The sequence below is a fragment of the Ochotona princeps genome, chromosome 13 (genome assembly GCF_030435755.1).
Source record: "Ochotona princeps isolate mOchPri1 chromosome 13, mOchPri1.hap1, whole genome shotgun sequence".
Taxonomy (NCBI): Eukaryota; Metazoa; Chordata; class Mammalia; order Lagomorpha; family Ochotonidae; genus Ochotona; species Ochotona princeps.
The window spans coordinates 16,597,501-16,615,295 of record NC_080844.1 but is presented as its reverse complement, the minus strand read 5'-3'; the positions used below and the strand labels follow the sequence as shown (position 1 = coordinate 16,615,295).

Below are 17,795 nucleotides of genomic sequence, written 5' to 3'. Positions count from 1 at the left end.
AAATGCAAAACAAGAAGGTACTTTTTCAAGACATTTGGAGTAAGAAAACCTTCGCTTTGTTGGATGGAAGTCAGAAAGCCACAGTTGACAGGAAACTTCACATTAACTCCTTCTATTTGGATGGAGCAGAGATGGGTCTGATCAGAGGCAAGTACAGGAAGACACACTAAGTCTCTGTGGAGAACACTGAAATGGGAAGGAGACCAGATCACCACGGGCACTGAAAGATTGGCTGAGGTGTTTAAACCTCTTCTGGAAGGCACCATGTTAGCACCATGCAACTTTTAGAGAAATTACTTATTTATTTATTTTTAAATGCAGAGGGACAGAGGAAGAGAGGCTAAGACAGAGAGAGATCTCCCATCAGTCTTTTGTTCTCCCAGTGCCTGCAATAGCTGGGGTTTGGGCAGGCTGAAGCCACGAGCTAGAAATTCAGTCCAAGTCGCTCATGAGGGTGACAGGGATCCAGCCGCAGCAGCCATCACCTGCTGCCTCCCAGGATTGCATTAACGGGAAGATGGAATCAGAAGCAGAGTTGAGACTCAATGCAGACACTCTGATGTGGAATGAAGGATCCCAAATAGCATCTTGACTGCTGTACCAAACATCTGCTCCACCATGCATTTTGAGCAGAAAACTACCCAGATGTGAACATGTGTGCCATTGAGGTAGGCTCAGAGTATCTCCTCCAGAACCAGAATCAAGGTTAGGGAAACTGACTGATATGTCCCTAGGAAGGCAGGATGGAGCCAGGGTGAAACCTTGGGGCCAGAAAGTTGGCAGGGCTGAGCTTGGCGAGTTTATGTAGTAGGGTTTGCCAGCTCTTTATACCTGATTGAAGCTAGTAAATTGGTCTTTCTAGTAATTGCATGTTATGCAGTGTAATGTTAAGATCACCCAGTTCAGCCATTAGACCAGATCAGCCTTTCTGAATTTAGAAATCCTTGAATAAGTGCTACAATTACTACTGTCATAATAATACCCTGCGTTAAGCAAGACACAGTTACTCTCAGACCAGACAGTGTAGTAATAGAATTAACAGGTGTAGAAATTGGAAAGGGCTAGAATTCAGAGAAGTGATAACTTACTCAAAACTGCTGGGTTAAAAAAAAAAGATATAATTTGCCTGATTATAAAGTACTACAAACTGGGGCAGGCGTCATGGCATAGCTGGTTAAGCTGCAACTTGGGAAGTCCGCATTTCATGTTGGAGTGCCAATTTGAGTCCCAGCTCCATCCACTTTGGATTTCAGCTTCCTGTTAATGCATTCTGGGAGGCAGTGAATCATGATTCAAATGCTTAGGCTCCTGCTGACCGTGTGGGACACCCAGACTGAGTTCCAGGCTCCTGACTTCAACCTGAGTCAGGCCTGACTTTTGCAGGCATTTGAAAAAGTGAGCCAGTTGATAGAAGATGACCCGGTCAGTCTCTCTCTGTCTCCCATGTGTGTTGTGTGTGTGTGAGAGTGGGGGGCAGGGGTCGTATTGGAGGGAGACCCTTTCAAATAAATCTTTCAAAGAGTTTTTTTTAAGACTTATTTATCTATTTTTTTATTGGAAAGGCTGATATACAGAGGAGGAGAGGCAGAGGAAGATCTTCTGTCCGATGGTTCAGTCCTCAAGTGGCCACAACGGCTGGAGCTGAGCCAATCTGAAGCCGGGAGCCAGGAGCTCTTCCGGGTCTCCCACACGGGTGCAGGGTCCCAAGGCTTTGGGCTGTCCTCAAGTGCTTTCCCAGGCCACAGGCAGGGAGCTGGATGGGAGGTGGGGCAGCCAGGATTAGAACCGGCGACCATATGGGATCCTGGCGCGTGCAAGGCAAGGACCTTAACCACTACACTACCACGCCGGGCCCCAAAGAGTTTTTTTTAAAAAAATTTGTTATTTGAAAGGCAAGTCAGATTTATGGAGAGAAGGAGAGACACAAAAATCTTTGATTCACTAGTTCATTCCCCAGTGGCCACAAGGTCAGAGTTCAGCCCATCCGAAGCCAGGAACCAGCAGCTAGAAGCTTCTTCTAGGTTTCCCAAGTGGATACATGGCCCCTCCTCTTCTATTTTCACATGGCCCCTCCTCTTCTATTCTAAGTGCTTAGTTTGTGAAGATCACTTTTCCCATCAATTACAATTATAAATTAAATTACAAGTTAGTATAGTCAATGAGGCTCAGTGTAAATTCCCAGTTTTAATTGGAAGCCAAGGGAAGAAGGCTATTTTGCTTGGAGGTTTAAAAAAAAAGACCTTTATCCTTATCTCTTTGCATAAAAATAAATTACAAGGAGATAAAAGACATTTATTCAAATATTCTTAACCATAAAATGCCTGAAGTAAAGATTAATGGGCATATTTAAAATTCATTTTCATTATTGGTGAGCTCAGAGACATTTTAACATGTTGCAAGATTTACATACCATTAAAGAAAGCGTCATTGGGCAGATTGAATATTTTTAAAGATTTATTTGTTTATTGGAAAGTCAGATTTACAGAGAAAGAGAGAAAGTCCACTCCCCAAGTGGCTGCAACAGCCAGAGCAGAGTTGATCTGAAGCCAGGAGCCAGGAACTTCCTTGGGGTCCCCGATGTGGGTGCAGGGTTCCAAGGCTTTGGGACGTCCTTGACTGCTTTCCCAGGCCACAAGCAGGCAGCTGGATGGGAAATGGAGCAGCTGGGATATGAACCAGCACCTATATGAGATCCTGGCACATGCAAGGTGAGGAATTTAGCCAGTAGCCTACCATGTCTTGCCCAACAGGTTAAATTTTTAAACAAAAGATAAAGGAACTTTAGTAAAGAATTTACACTAGATTACAGTGTGTAGAAGGAATGATCTAACTAGGAAAATCACCATTTTTTTCAAACTTCAGCAAAAGTTAGTTTTAGGCAAAAGTTAGCTTTGGTTGCTAAAATTAGTGTCCAGTAGTCTATTTACATCGTCTCAAAATAACTCTCTTCAGGATGTTTCTTAGTTTAAAAAAAGAAAAAAGAAAAAGAAGAAATGGTATCTTTACAGAAATCTGATATGCCTCCCCTAGAAAAATGGGAAATTAACATCACCAGTAGTTGGTGGAAATCAATGGCATGTGTGTCTCCTCATGTATTGACAAGGACATACTGTTACTTCTGAGATATTTTTGCCAAAAGCAAATTTGCAAAACTCATTATTCTCTGTATGAATATACCTGTTTAAGCATTTCATCTTTGTAGCAGTTATCACAATTTTTCTTTCTAAAATTTTTAAAATTTATCTTTGTGCTTACATTTGAAAAGCAGAGAGAGACACACCCAGCAAGAAAGGGATGAACAGAGGTCTTCCATCTGCTAGGTCACTGTCTAAATAAATACCTGCAGAAATCGGGGCTGGATCAGGCTGCAACCTGGAACTCCCTGGGGTTCTCCCAGCCAGCGGGGAGCGCCGCAAGTGTGTGGGATGTCACCTGCTCTGTCAAATGCCCACCCTCACGATTTTCATTAAATAATTACAGAGATAATTGTTTGATATCCTTACACTGTTCTGCCCTTCCATGCCTTGAGCAAAATATAGAATCCTTAAGATCAGTGTGCGTCACCAGCTCCCAGTACAAGGTAGTATTAAATAGTATTGACTAAGTAAATGTATTGGAAGCTAGCAGTATTTGTAAGGAATATGCATTTAGCCTTGGAACATGCTGAACAAGAAGCAGTTGGGTGTCCCAGTGGGAAAGGATGGAAGGCATTGGAAGGTTCAGCATTAAGCTCAAACTAAGCTGCAGCCATGAAAATAATGCATTCTGAAGAATAATGATATGTTAAAAGACGTTGATATTTTAGAAGCAGAGGTAGGGATGAGGAAGAAAAGGAACAAGCTACCTCATGGAGTTCAAAGCAAGAATCTGTTCCAAAGCAGAGAATATTGAGCAGGTGAAGGCCATATATAACCATCCTAGAGCAATTTCATTCGATGCAATAGGTATCAAGTTTTAATGTAGTTTTTATTTTAAATTTTTTATTTATGTGAAAAGCAGACACAATACATGACAGAGGAGGGTATCCCATCCTCTGAGATACAACACCAGGGGCTGGAGCAGGCCAGAGCCAGGAGCTGAGAATGCAGTCTGGGTCTCCATGTGGGGAGCAGGGACACACGTACTGGATCCATCAGCCCTGCAGGAAGCTGGAGCCTGAAGCCCAGGCACTAGGATACAGAATGCAGGCACCTCTGGCAGTGCCTTAACCACTATGCCGAATGCTCATTCCAAATCTCAAGTTTCATGTTTGGGAAAATCTCTTGGACTAGTTTGATAAAAACACGGAGTTCCCAGAGCACCCATTACGGTAATTTTGACTCTGTGAAATCTAGAAATAGGTTTTTACTAGTTAGGATTCCCCTCTTCCACCAAGCAAGTAGGTCCAGAGGAAACCTCTGTCCAAGTTGGGGGATAAAGCTACAGGGAAGGAAGATAAGGAGGGAGGAAGGGATAGGCAAACAGGAAGAGCTAATCACCCGCTTTCTAACAATGTTGACGGAATAAGGAGATCTTCAGTGGTTTTAAAACTGATGGCCAGGGGCCCGGCGTGGTAATGTAGTGGTTAAGGTCCTCTCCTTGCACGCTCCAGGATCCCATATGGTCGCTGGTTCTAATCCTGGCTGCCCCACCTCCCATCCAGCTCCCTGCCTGTGGCCTGGGAAAGCACTTGAGGACAGCCCAAAGCCTTGGGACCCTGCACCCGCGTGGGAGACCTGGAAGAGCTCCTGGCTCCCGGCTTCAGATTGGCTCAGCTCCAGCCGTTGTGGCCACTTGAGGATTGAACCATCGGACGGATGATCTTCCTCTCTGTCTCTCCTCCTCTCTGTATATCAGCCTTTCCAATATAAATAAATAAATGTTAAAACTGATGGCCAGCGAATGTTGTGCAGGATCCTGCCTGTATGCTTTTGTCTGCCACAGTGAAGAGATTATCTGATATAAAATCAAACATAACAGTAAAGATTGTTGTCGCATGATGAGTATTTCAGGGTAACTGTCTCTGGCTTTTACATAATATTGCTGGACCAAATGAATTTGTTGAAGTACTATGTGTAGGAAATTTATGGAAATTAAATGAAATTGGTTAATAGTGACTAAGAATTGACCCCATTTCTGGGCTGCAGGCAACTGCCAGACAGGAAAAATGATATTATTTTAAAAATGTGTTTGTGACTAACTGCACTCCATTGAATTAGGTATCACTGGGGTAGTCTTTTCTTAAAAGCAATTTGCAGTAAAAAAGGGAGTGTATTGAAATGTACATTAAAATTTAGTTTCTTAGGGGTGGCTTATTTTTATCTTGAGACTACATCATTTCTAGGATCTTTTGGTATTTTATCTGCAGAAGAGCAAATTTAACGTGGATTTATGATGAAAACATTCTTGTGTACAAAACAAATTTATCAACTTATTTACTGTTTCTTTTTTCATAATTAATTGAATCATTGCATTACTTCTAAATTAGTACCTTTATGATCATATGAAAAACCTTTTGAATGGCACAACATTCAAAATTTATAGTAAAAATGAGGAAGATTTTGAATTACACTGTCTTGGTAGAATAATTATGCATTTGAATTTTAAATTTTTAATTATTTTTATTTTATTTGAAAGAGAGTGAGAGAAGGAGAGACAAAGATTTTCCAGCTACTTGCTCACTCATCAAACACCCGCAACAGCCGGGTGTGGCTAGGTTGCAGCCGGCAGCCCAGAACTGCATCTAGGTCTCCCACGTGGAGGCGGAGACCTAAGGACCTGGACCGTCACCCACTGCCTTCCCAAGTGTGCATCAGGGTAGGGAACTGAACCAGGCACTCTGATGTGGACTGCAGGAGTCCCAGGTGTTAACAGCGGCACCAAATGACACACATTTGAATTTCTGAATCATTCTGCCTAGGGAAAAAGTGAAGGAAATGCCTGCCCATTTAATTCTTTGGCAGGAAGAGGATTATGGATGAAATATCTGTACTGCTGAACAGAAATCTTTGTTGCTGTGATAAATGTGTCATCTTGTCCCAGGCCAGTGGTTTGGACTTGTTAAGTTTCGTGACAGTTGCTACTGGGAGCTGCTTTCTAGTCTACTGTGTGTGTGTGTGTGTGTGTGTGTGTGTGTGTGTGTGTGTGATGAGTCTGCACTCTGGATTCCTGTGTGCCCCAGTTCAGTCCCTGCTCTGTTGTTTGCCTGTTACCTTTTCCAGTCACAATGACAGTAATCCTGGGGGTGCTTCTTGACACCAGGCCTTACGCTGTAAGTGTGGCAGGCAGCATTCACACTGCCTTCTCAGCACCCCTGCTTGTAATTTACTATTTTCAACCCCCCTAGCAGTTTCAGAAATTGCAATTTAGGGGAAATTGTATTTAGGGGAATTGGAGAAGAACCAGGTTGTGGCATGTCTAATCTGTAAATTCAGTTCTTCCTACTTGCAAAGGCTGTGTAGTGAGAGCCATCTGAAATTATGTGTGTATTAATGCGTTATTTTGATTACCTAGGAGGAAGGCTTTCTGTAATGGCACTTATTAAGATCATGAACAGCTCTTTTGCTATCTTTTTTTTCTTTTACGTAACAGGCAGCATGTAATCCTATAATATACTCAGAACTCAATCATTAATACTTAGAAGTCAGAGGGGAGAAACCTGACTGCTGAGCAGCAGAATTGCTGTGATGAATGGACACGTCACTCGTCATTCCTATGTGGTCCCTTCAGCCTGGCTTCCATCTGTACTTTGATTCTCCGTCTCCCACACACAAAAAATTTCAGTGAGTATAAAACAGATCAAAAGAGGAGAAATATTGGGGTCAAGAAGAAGTTTAGGAACAAAATTCCTGTTTAATGATTTTTCTGATCTGAGGATTATTAAAAGGAACAAATTATACATGGAAGGAAGCATTACCATGGACAAGTATGTGGAAATAAGACTGAATTTCCCAAGAAAAGGCTCATAGGGGTCGGGATTGTAGCATAGCAGGCTAAGCCACAGATTATCACACAGCATCCTGCTTCTTGTCAGGGAGCCACATTGCCTTTTACAACCCATCTAGGTTGCAAGACAGCCATTGCTTGACAAGGATAGGTCTAGCTGATAAAAGGGTAGGATGTCTCTGTAAAAATCACAGATGAAAATCTCTTATAGATTGTCCCCTTCAGTCTTGTTGCCCCAGATTTAGCCACCTGCCAGCCAGCCGATTCTGACTGCAGGGTCCACTGAGAAAGTATGGGTAGTATAGTACAGTATAGTAATAGTATAGTACAGTACAGTACAGAACAGCACAGTAGGACTTCTTGCATTGAGAAAGGAATAGTTTCCTTGCCTTTCCCACTACAAGTCTGGAGCTGTAGTGGAACTTTCAAGTGTTTCCTCATTTACACACCACTCGAGTTCTTCTGGACAAGTGTTACTGCCTCCAGTCCACAGATAAAAATACGGTACACAGTAAGACTAGACCAGGTGTTGGAGCACTTCCAACTTGTAAGTGGCAGAACCCGATGTCCTTAAACATGGATGGGGCTCCAAAAACCCAAGTTCTTGGCACTTAAGATACCCAACTACTTCATCCTCGTATCAGATAAAAGTGTTGCAAGGCACTATGTGAAATGATTATTTTGTGGCCAAAAATATGACCTGATTGTACTCAGCATAGCTTAGAATTACCTCAAAGTAATTATAGTAAGAACATTCTTGCTGATTGACCTAACCTAAGCTACTCAGCCTGGCATGTTTACCCTGGAATATACCCCTGGGCCTGAGACAAAGACTTGGCATTCACCTTACTCGCTTGTATAGGAAGCAAATGTGTACAATAAAAATGGCTTTTACAGTTGTGATCATTTGTTTTCCCTGCAATTTTTTTATTCTTTGTTAACCACTTCAGTGCACTCTTGATTTTCCTAGAAACTTTCTCTTGAATATTTAGTTTGTTTAGAAGTCTGTTATTGAATCTTTGAGATCAGGTGTTTTTGTAATTTTAACTCTTAAATAGTGAATTCATTAAAAAAACATAGTTGTACAAGTTTCATGTTTATGTTACCAAAGCACAGGTAAGTAACGTCTGGGCCACAGTGTTTTACAGAGTTGTAAGTATTACACCTGAATAGTAAAAACAAAAACAGAAGCAGAAAGTTGTCTTTGGTTATAAAGTTTGAATTTTAAAAATCTTTGAAAATGAACAGCAAGGGCAGGCCTGGATTATTATCTTCCAAAGCAAGCCTGGATGTGTAGGAGTGTAACTCAGGATCCTTCTATGTGGCTATACCATTTAAGGTGTGGGAATGACCCTTTGCCTTGCTTTATCTAAATCAGATTGGATCACTGCAGCCTAGCCTTGTTTACAATAATTTTCTTTGCATACCTCCGACTGAGTCAATTGCAATGTGTTCTTCCTGGAAAACATGAACTCTAACCCAGTGGGAGGAAGAAAGGCTGCCGGTTTGGCCAATTAGAAATGAGATTTCCAGAGGGGGTGTGAGCTGTTCTGCCTCTCTCACCTGGCGGGCCACAACATGCTTATCCAGGTTGTTGGAGCACTCGGATGGAAAGACCAGGGAAGAAATGACAGGCCTGGAGGACTTGCTGACTCTTTGCTTTGTGCTGACTCTAAAGAGACTGTGCAATGTCTGGTGGTCTCTTTCTTCAACTCTGGAAAATACTGGTTTGTATAAGAAAGTAGGTCTAGACTCAGCTTAGCTAGAAAAACCAAGTCTCTTAAAAAAAAATAAAACACAGGAAAGGAAACTAAAGGATATTAATATTGAAAAAAAAGTCACAGAATTAGCACCGTCCCAGGACTGTTATTTTCCTTTGTTTATTTCTGACATGACTTGCTGCCAGGTTCTTAAGAAAATATTTTTTGAAGACTCATTTATTTTTGCTTGGAAGTCAAAGTTACAGAGAAAGATGGGGACACACACACACACAGAGAGATCTTCCATTTGCTGGTTCACTCCCCGAATGGGTGTAACAGCCAAAGCCAAGCTGTCCAAAGCCAGGAACCAAGAGCCTCCCCTGGGTTTCCTACTAAGACCCTGGGCCATCCCCAACTGCTTCTCCAGGCCACAAAGAACTGGACTGGAAGTGCACAGCTAGGATTAGAACCAAGTCCCATTTGGGATGCCAGTGCTGCAAGCAGAAGATAAGCCTTGCTATGCCACCATTCCAGCCCCAGAATTTGCTGCCTTTTTGTTTGTTTAAAATTTATTGATTTGGGCCCAGCGCAACCGCCTAGTGGCTAAATCCTTGCCTTGCATGGCCAGGATCCCATATGGGCACCAGTTCATGTCCCAGCTGCTTCACTTCCCATCCAGCTCCCTGTTTGTGGTCTGGGAAAGCAATGGAGTATGGCCCTTTGGGATCCTGCCACCACATGGGAGACCCATAAGAAGCTCCAGACTCCTGGTTTCAGATCGGCTCAACTCCGGCTCTTGTGGCCACTTGAGGAGTCAAGCAGTGGATGGAAGAGCTTTCTGTATCTCCTTCTCTTTGTAATTCTGCCTTTCCATTAAGAAATAATTAAAAAAAAAGAGAGAGAGAGAGCTTCTTCCTTCCCTTGGGGAGAATTGAGAATTGGAAATGTTGAACTGGTACCCAGAAGTCAAACTGTTGTATTTAGGGAGGGAAAACTTTCCTAAATTGTGAAATGTCAGTTTGGCCACTCTTCATTGTTCCAAAATCCCCTCTGTTCATACCTGCTGCTCAGCTGGGTCCAGGAGCTTCATGGGAGCCCTACTTCTGGAATAGGGATTGGCTTCTGTGCTCCTTTGAAACATATGTGGTTCCTTACTGCCATGTGATTCTAACTAAACAAAACAGATACTTCCCTGCGCCCCCATTTTCAGAAAGTTATATGATAGCCAGAGAAGAGAGGGGCTCATGGATGTACTGATTTGCTTTCCAAACACCCTCCCTGCCACGGATCAGGCCGAAGCTACAGATCAGATTGGCAGCTGTATGCCCCATCTAGGCCTTCCATGAAGGTGGCAAGAACCCTATCATTTTTAAGGCACCTCAGATCCTGCACTCATAAGAACTATTCAGGAACCAGGAACCAGAGTTGAAAGTCAAACTTGGATTTGCCTATGTAAGATGCAGGCATCCTAACAGGTAGACCAAACTGCTGCCCCTCTGCTCCTATCTAAAAGGTCCATTTAAGGAGAGACTGTGGCTGCATCTTGGGAGGCTCTCAGTGAGGAGGAAGACTTAGAGATTAAAGAGGGAATTCTGAAGCACAGAGAGTTCCCAAGAGCGATTGTGTAAGTTCAGATGATACCAAGTCACAAGAATGTGGAGGTGGAGGTTGTGAGCAGGTATAGAGTCCATCAGGCATTCCTCCTGAGTGTTTGACTTAGATGTTAGGCACCTGAGAGCTGTGAGGTGGGGCAGCTGCACAGAGCCTCATCATGGGTGAGAAAAGGGGACCTCGGGGGGTGGGCTGGGGAAGGGTCCCAAGCAAGTTGGTGGTGCAGCAGAAAATTCACACCCAGGTTTGTCTGGCTACCAAAGTTGTGTCTGTATCATGGGCTTCTTGACACATTGGCCTCTGCTGCACAAAGGGACTTCAGGTTTGATTCTGATGGAACACTGCACTTGCAAGCTGCTTCAGGCATTTTTCTGGGTGGCCTGCTGCACTATGTTTCTGGTCCTCCACACTGCGATATGTTATTGGAGTTTTAGCACAGAGACAGCCTCTTCCTGACTTCCCTGGTTGAGTGGTGACATGTGAGGAATGAAGGAAGCTGGCCTGCTGGCTTTACGCCAGCTCTATTGGGCACTTTAGTACCACATGGATTACTTCCTTCTCTGAAGCACATTTGTTTGGCGTCCTGGCACTTTAATTGTTTGCCTTTCCCCTGATGGAAATGACTTTATTTTCTCATCAGAAGCCAACTATTCTATTTGCTTGGTCCACTGACTCAGCTTGTAGGATCCTGCTCCTAAGTGTTCCAGGAGCTGTCATTTTGTTGTTGGTGTTGTTGAAGAGAATTTGGACATCTTCATTTCTGAAATGAAATACACCAATGTTTAAAAATCTGTTTTTTTAATTTATTTTTTGTTTGCTCAGAATATCCAATTGATCCACTCCCCAGCTGCCTAGGATTGTTGAGACTGAACCGTACTAGCCAGTAGCCAGGAATTCATTTAGTCCAGGTCTCTCCTGTGGATGGCAGAGACCCAGATATTTGTACCATCCCCTGCTATTCCCCCAGGTGCACTTAATGGGAAGTTGGCATTGGAAACACAGCCTGAATGCAAACTCCCGCGTAGATGCAGGCATCCCAGGAACCACATAATTATAGCTCCTAATGCCTGCCTCTGAAATAGCTCAATTTCTAAATGTTGATTCTTTAAATGACAACCGAATTAAATACTTAGGCCACTATCTGTTGCCTTTAGAGCTGTCACTTCCATCTACTAGTCTGAGAGATGGCGTAGTGCTGACTCTAAGTACGCAATGCCTGCTGTTTAGCTGGACAGGATTTAGTTGAACTGAGGGCAGGAAAGGAGAAAGGTGTGGACTCACATTTCTGCTGTTTCCTGGACCTGGACAGGTGCTGATGCTGGGAAGCAGGAAGGGGATGGCTGATGTGATTTCCTTATCTGTGTTGACTGTAGTCTCCTGTGGGAGTTGCTGACTCATCCATTCTGACTGAACTTGCTGCCTGTGTCAGGATGGTGAGGCAGCTGCCCAGATAAAGACAGAATGTGAATCAAGAGAAAGCCCTTATGGTCTGATTGGAAACAAACTAGGGTGTCCTATTTTCTTGTTGCGTTGCCATGGTTCATCCTTGTGATCCAGTAAGTCTCTCCCACATTTCAGCTGGCAGGAGGAGAGAGGGTAAATGAGGGAGAGCCTCTGTGCTTTACACACACGAGTCAAACATGGATTCTCTCCCTTCATCCATCTCTGTCCACAGAGCGTGGTGGCATGGCCTCAGTCCAAGAGAGTCTGGAAAATGTAGGCGTTTAAAAGGATGACTATCAACTAAAAAAAAATTACAGAGAATGGGGATTGTATGGTAGTCAGCAGTTTGTTGATTTTCTACTTCTGACTCTCAGAATCTGTGCTAAAGTATCTCTTATTGTGCATACACTTAAAATTTGTTGATTATTTTAGCAAGTTCCTAGGAGCAGATAGAAGATGATACTATAAATTTAACTTGTTTTATGGGTTCTTACGACCTTCTCTATTCCAGGTTAGACTGACATAGGATGGGGAGTTTTCTGTTTGTTTACATCCTCAATTTTTAGTATTACATTTCAAACTTTTAGACCTGAGGACCACTTTGTGCTCTTAAAAGCTACTGAAGATTCTATTTTGTTTAAATGGAATATCTACTTGTGCTTATTGCATTAAAAATGAAAATGGACAGTTACAAGAATATTGAAGTAAATAGTACAAGTAAGTTCCCCCTGGAAATCTCTACTATTCAAATATGAAAGACTGATGCTGAAAACATGTGTTAATAATATTATGAAATCCTGTTGACATCCCCGATCCCCTGATAGGATCTTAGAGGCCCTGGAGCACACGTGGAGAGCCGGAGATCCAGAGAACATTTTTGTTCGTGTTGACTTTGGTGATTGTTTACATTGCAACTTTACCTGCCAGGATTGGAGATGAATTAAACTAGGGAGAGGCATGGTCATCAAGTAATTACTGATACAAAAAAAAAAAAAGTTGAATGGCCAATCTGTGAGCCTCTTTCAATTTAGCAAGAGTTTGATTCTATTACTGAATCACACATAAATTTAAGTATGGGGCGTAATAGTGATTATTTTCATCTGCAGTAGTTTAGTAAGTTCTGGTGGTGATGGTTGTTGAATTAAATAAGCATTTTATGCATAAAGGAGCTCATTACAGCTTATTTGTTTTTTATGTACAGTTATGATTGATTTTGCCACACAACTGGGAATCCACCTTTACTCACTTGGCACATCCCAGTGCTCCCTATAGAAGTGCGAAGTGCTAGGCAGAGTGTTTGCATTGTCAGGTACCATTGTAGTCAGGCTGGCATGTGACTTGGGCTCCACTACACATATTGCTCTATCTCAGGCTGGGAAGTAGAAACCAAGGGCACGCAGAAATACAGAGCAACTGTACCTGCAGTCACGAGGCAGCGTTTCCCTGCCAGGGTTGCTGGAGTTGCTGTGCTGATGATGGAAGCTGCATTCTCCCCTGTTCATCCGTGATGGAGACAGCGATGGCGTTTTCAGCAGACCAGTGCTGCTGTGGGATTCGGGGCAGTATTGATTCATATGCAATCACCAAACCTAATTTCTCTGGCCTTCCTGAAAATGTGTGTGTGATCTTTCCTTTATCTTTCTATGAAAACAAGATTTAACGCCGTTACCTGGAAGTAGAAATTCTTGGTGTGTTCTCAGATTTTCTGCTTCTCAAAGTTTCGTTTGGAGACCTCATGTCTTACACTACCTGGGCTGTTCTCCCAGCAAGGCCTGTCAACGGGCAGAGGGACCTGGGATGGTGGGTGTTTGGTGCAGCCGTTAGGTTGCTGCTTGGGACACCTACAGACCATATGTATCAGGGTGCCTGGTTTGAGTCCCTGCTCTGCTTTTGATCCTGTTCCTGCATTATGTGCATCATGGAAGGAAGATAATGGCTCAAGTACCTGAGTTCCTGCCATTCATTTGACTGAGTGCTGGACTCCTGGCTTTGGCCTGGTCCAACCCAAGCTAATGCAGGCGTTTAGGAGATTGACCCAAGTTGGAATATCTCTGTGTCTCTGCCTTTCAAATAAAATTAAAATAAATAAATAGTAGGTAAAAACAAAACTAAATGGACAGGTCCAGTGCAGTGGCCTAGCGGCTGAAAGTCTTCTCCTTGAATGTGCTGGGATCCCAAATGGGTGCCGGTTCTAATCCCAGCGGCCCTGCTTCCCATCCAGCTCCCTGCTTGTGGCCTGGGAAGGCAGTCAAGGTTGGCCCAAAGCCTTAGGACCCTGCACCTGTGTGGGAGACCTGGAGGAGGTTCCTGGTTCCCGGCTTTGGATCGGCACAGCTCTGGCCATTGCAGTCATTTGGGGAATGAATCATCGGACGGAAGATCTTCCTCTCTGTCCCTCCTCCTCTCTGTATATCTGACTTTCCAATAAAAATAAATAAATCTTAAAAAAAAAACCCTAAATGGACTCAAACCTCTGTGGGTTTGTAAGTCTCAGCTTAGATGCTTTCAGGCACTGTAAACTTTAAGAACAACTGTCCTAATGTTTCTAACTTGCAAAATTATTTACTCTGTGTTTAGGTATCTGAATAACCCTTACAAGAAATAACTGCTTTTTTACAAGGCCCTCGTCAAGTGTTTCCTTGTCTCCACCACCCCTATATGCTTTCATTCCGTCTCTAATGCCGTAACTATGGTTTTCACTGACGCACAGTAATTCCCTAGTGGTGATTACCTCTATTCTCAGTGGTGCCTGAATTGTTTACCCAGGTACTAAGCTATTCTGTCACTGTGGCTCTCTTTAGGGTGTTTCTTGGACATTTTTGTAACCTGCAGGCTTAGAGTCCACTGTTAAAAGTCTCTGATTAGGCAGACACAGCCAGGCCATTCTGATTGGCTTCGCAGCAGCAGATGGGGGAGGGGGGACTTGCAGTATCTTCAGTATCTCTTCATTCCTACTCTGAGAAGAGACATGCCTTCACATTTGCCTTGCTCTGCTAGTTAGAAGCCAATTACAGGTCTCATCTGTACTAAAAAAAGAGGGGATTAGAGAGCTCCATGGATACCACGAAGCCATCTCAGAATTCTGCCAACCGTAAGTCAAAGGCAGAATTTAAGCCCAGCCCTGCTCCAGGTTAAGAGACAGTGCCCCAGCACTCACACCCTCACCACAGTGACCTTCCTTCTCTGCTTGAAGCAAGCAAACATACTCAATAGTTTTGGACAGAGATCTATGTAAGATCTATGTAAGTGGACTCATATGGGAGTCCAGCCAAACATTAATTCCCTTCACACTCCCACCTTTAGAAGTCAGCACCAAGAAATCAAAGCCACATGCAGTTTTGCATTTTCAGGAAGAGATTATCAACTGTTCTAAATACTTGGACTACATAAGTGATTGGAATTTGTTCATATTTTTTGTTTCTTATGAAGCAGAAATTACCCTGGGACCTGGGATTTGAGATATGGGTTCCCCAAGAAATAACCTGAGCTTTGCTTTATGTTTTTTGAAACAGATGAAGTGACCAAGAAGAAAAAGGGGAACATCTTCATTTTGTAGGAAGGACAACATGGACCAGCCTTTTACTGTGAATTCTCTGGTAGGTAGCACCATGGATATTTTACAAATGATTGGAAAGTGAGGAAGGAAAAACAGAAACACCAAGTGTGGAATAAGTCACAATCACCCTAGAAGTTTAGCATTTTCAATCCATCCATATGATTGTCCCCTTTGAAGATGTGACTAAGAAAATCATCTTTGCAAACCTTAAAAACATGTTTCTCAAAAAGAGGTGACATTTTAATTTGTTCAGATTCCAGAAGTATAGACCTTTGGGGGGTGGGTAAACTCTTGAAGAGAATCTAAAGTTGACATTAAAAACAGATACTTAAGTGTCTCTGTTCTTCAAAAATCAAAATGTGTGGCTTACTTTGGTGCTGATAACTGAGGAAGACATTATATACTTAACATCCTCAGAGTTACTTTGGGATCCATCATGGATGAAATTCTGATTCTTCTCGCCTTTTTCCTTATTGTCTAAGGCAGTGTGCAGTTTCTCTAGCAAGGGCTGTAGAAAAGCATGTGTTGGAGAGGAAGTGACAGGGACCTCGGACCACGTGGACTTGTTTTGCATTGCATCTCATCTCTGATGAGTATGAACACAGGCGTATCACACAATCTCTGTGGCCCTTAGTTTGCATTTGCCTTATGGCAATTGAAGACAGTCATTTCCACCGCCTGGTTTATTAATGGTGGCTTCATAAATGGAAGCTGCCATTGCCTTTCTGCACATGACCTTCCCTAATGCACTCACAGCAACCCTGTCAGAGTAGCCCAGTGCACAACAGGGTACTGAATATCCTGTGTGTGCAAAACCTAGTACTTGGACATAAAAAAGAGAGGGCCTGGCCCTTGAACTGAAGTAGGTTGTGACCTAATTTCACCCAAGCAAGGAAGTCCTTCACAGGAACTCATTTGATTGCAGTGTGCACTTGACAAGCAGGGATTTGAAAGATATTTTCCATGTCCTGGACCCTATGTTGTCATTCCAATGTGGGATTTTAAAGAATGCCCTATTTCTGCCTGCAAAAGGACTCATCATTATAAGGTTTCTTAGGTGTTATTTCCAGAATGTTCAATGGATATAATTAAAATTTTATTGCATGTGGCACTCCAAAAATGAACACCAAAACTTTTTTATTTGAAGAATCTGTATTTTCATCCAAGAAACTCACATGCAAATGAAATATAGATGATGAAAACTTTAGATTACTTCCCAGCTTATCTCAACTTTAAATTTAGGAAGGACAGGACTCAGAAAGGAAAAATTAATTTTGTTTTTTTTTCTCAGGGAAAATATCATCTAGTATAGACTTGTTGTTATGATTCTCACTTCTTTATCTTTTATTTGATGGCATTTATTGATTGTTGTCTGTGTTTTGAGTAATAATATATTACATCCTAGAGAATGGAAATGAATAAAGAATGATTTCTTTTGAAATCCCAAGGAGTTCATAGGAAGTTTGAGACACTTGCAGAGTAATAATTAGGACCCCATGCTGACTGTTCATAATAAAATATGGACAGATTTCATCTGCAGGCCCCTTTAGAAAGTACTCTGATTTCCATAATTTGTTTTTGCTATCTTTTGATGTGACTAAGGAAATTATCTATAGCTGAGTAATAACATTTTCATTTAGTGCTATTGAGTCTACAGGTGAGCATGCTTAGGAAAAGGTGAATGCAATGCCACCGTGCTAACTGGAAAATTCCTGGAATACAGAGGCTGGGTTCAGAGTTCACTGATGTTTGACTCTTACCTGGGGAAACTTCCCACCACTTCTCTAAAATTAGAAAGGCTTTCAAGGCACCTTGGAAAGCAGTGAATCCAGGGTATGAATAGGAAAAAGGTGGTTTTAGCTTGAGAGTAAGTTAAGTAGGAAGAGCCTGAGTACTGCTGTCGCTGCCAGCCACACCTCTTGCAGAACTGGACCCAGTAAGGTTAGATCAAAGATGCTACATGAGAATAAAAATCAAGGATGTCCTTTATTCCTGAGGACTTCAACCAGGAAGTTCTCTCCTCCAGAGAACATGGAAGACTGAAAAAAGTCTTAACCTCTTCTGCTGTTACCTGGCCTGTCCTGGCCACCAGTCCACAAGACCAACAGCTTGAGACCTTCAAGGAAAGGGAGCCCCAGGCCCCGAGAGCTTCCTTAAGAAGGGAAAAATGCAGAAGGGCTTGCTCATATTGTTTCTGGCCAGGTGAGTGGAGTAGCAGCAGGTGTAAGAGATGTGGCCTGCCTCTGACATAATGGAAGGTTGAGAAATGAGCCCTCTGAGTATATATGAAACCTTTAGAAGCCAGAGTGCTTTCAAATCCCTGAAGTGGCATCTTCTAAAAACATTACCATCAGAGTTGACTAGATGGCAGTGGAGGAATCTCAGACATCTAATTCACTGTGAAGTTTGGCTCAGTAAATAAATCCTAGCCAAACTAAAGCCATGTCCATCTTGATTTCTTTTGTAGCTTTCTACAAGACCACAGTCAATGCACTGCCCTCACTATAGATTTGAACCCTCCCCTTACCTTTCTGAAGACGGCTTAGAAAGCTGTTTGTCGC

General features: G+C 42.7%; 1 protein-coding gene and 1 long non-coding RNA gene across 2 annotated transcripts in view; one reads left to right on the top strand and one right to left on the bottom strand.

Annotated features, from left to right (window-relative positions):
• Positions 1–17,795, top strand: part of STAMBPL1 (STAM binding protein like 1) — a 43,347-nt gene that overhangs the window by 10,084 nt on the left and 15,468 nt on the right. The window contains exon 2 of the mRNA XM_004583376.2: positions 15,191–15,274. Within this exon, the coding sequence (XP_004583433.2) occupies positions 15,245–15,274 (30 nt within the window). The 5' untranslated portion in view covers positions 15,191–15,244. The remainder of the gene's footprint in view (positions 1–15,190; positions 15,275–17,795) is intronic.
• LOC131481644 (uncharacterized) overlaps positions 17,784–17,795 on the bottom strand; it is a 14,148-nt gene continuing 14,136 nt past the window's right edge. Inside the window, exon 3 of the long non-coding RNA XR_009246469.1 lies at positions 17,784–17,795. This exon is cut by the window's right edge and continues 122 nt beyond it. This is a non-coding gene — a long non-coding RNA (uncharacterized LOC131481644).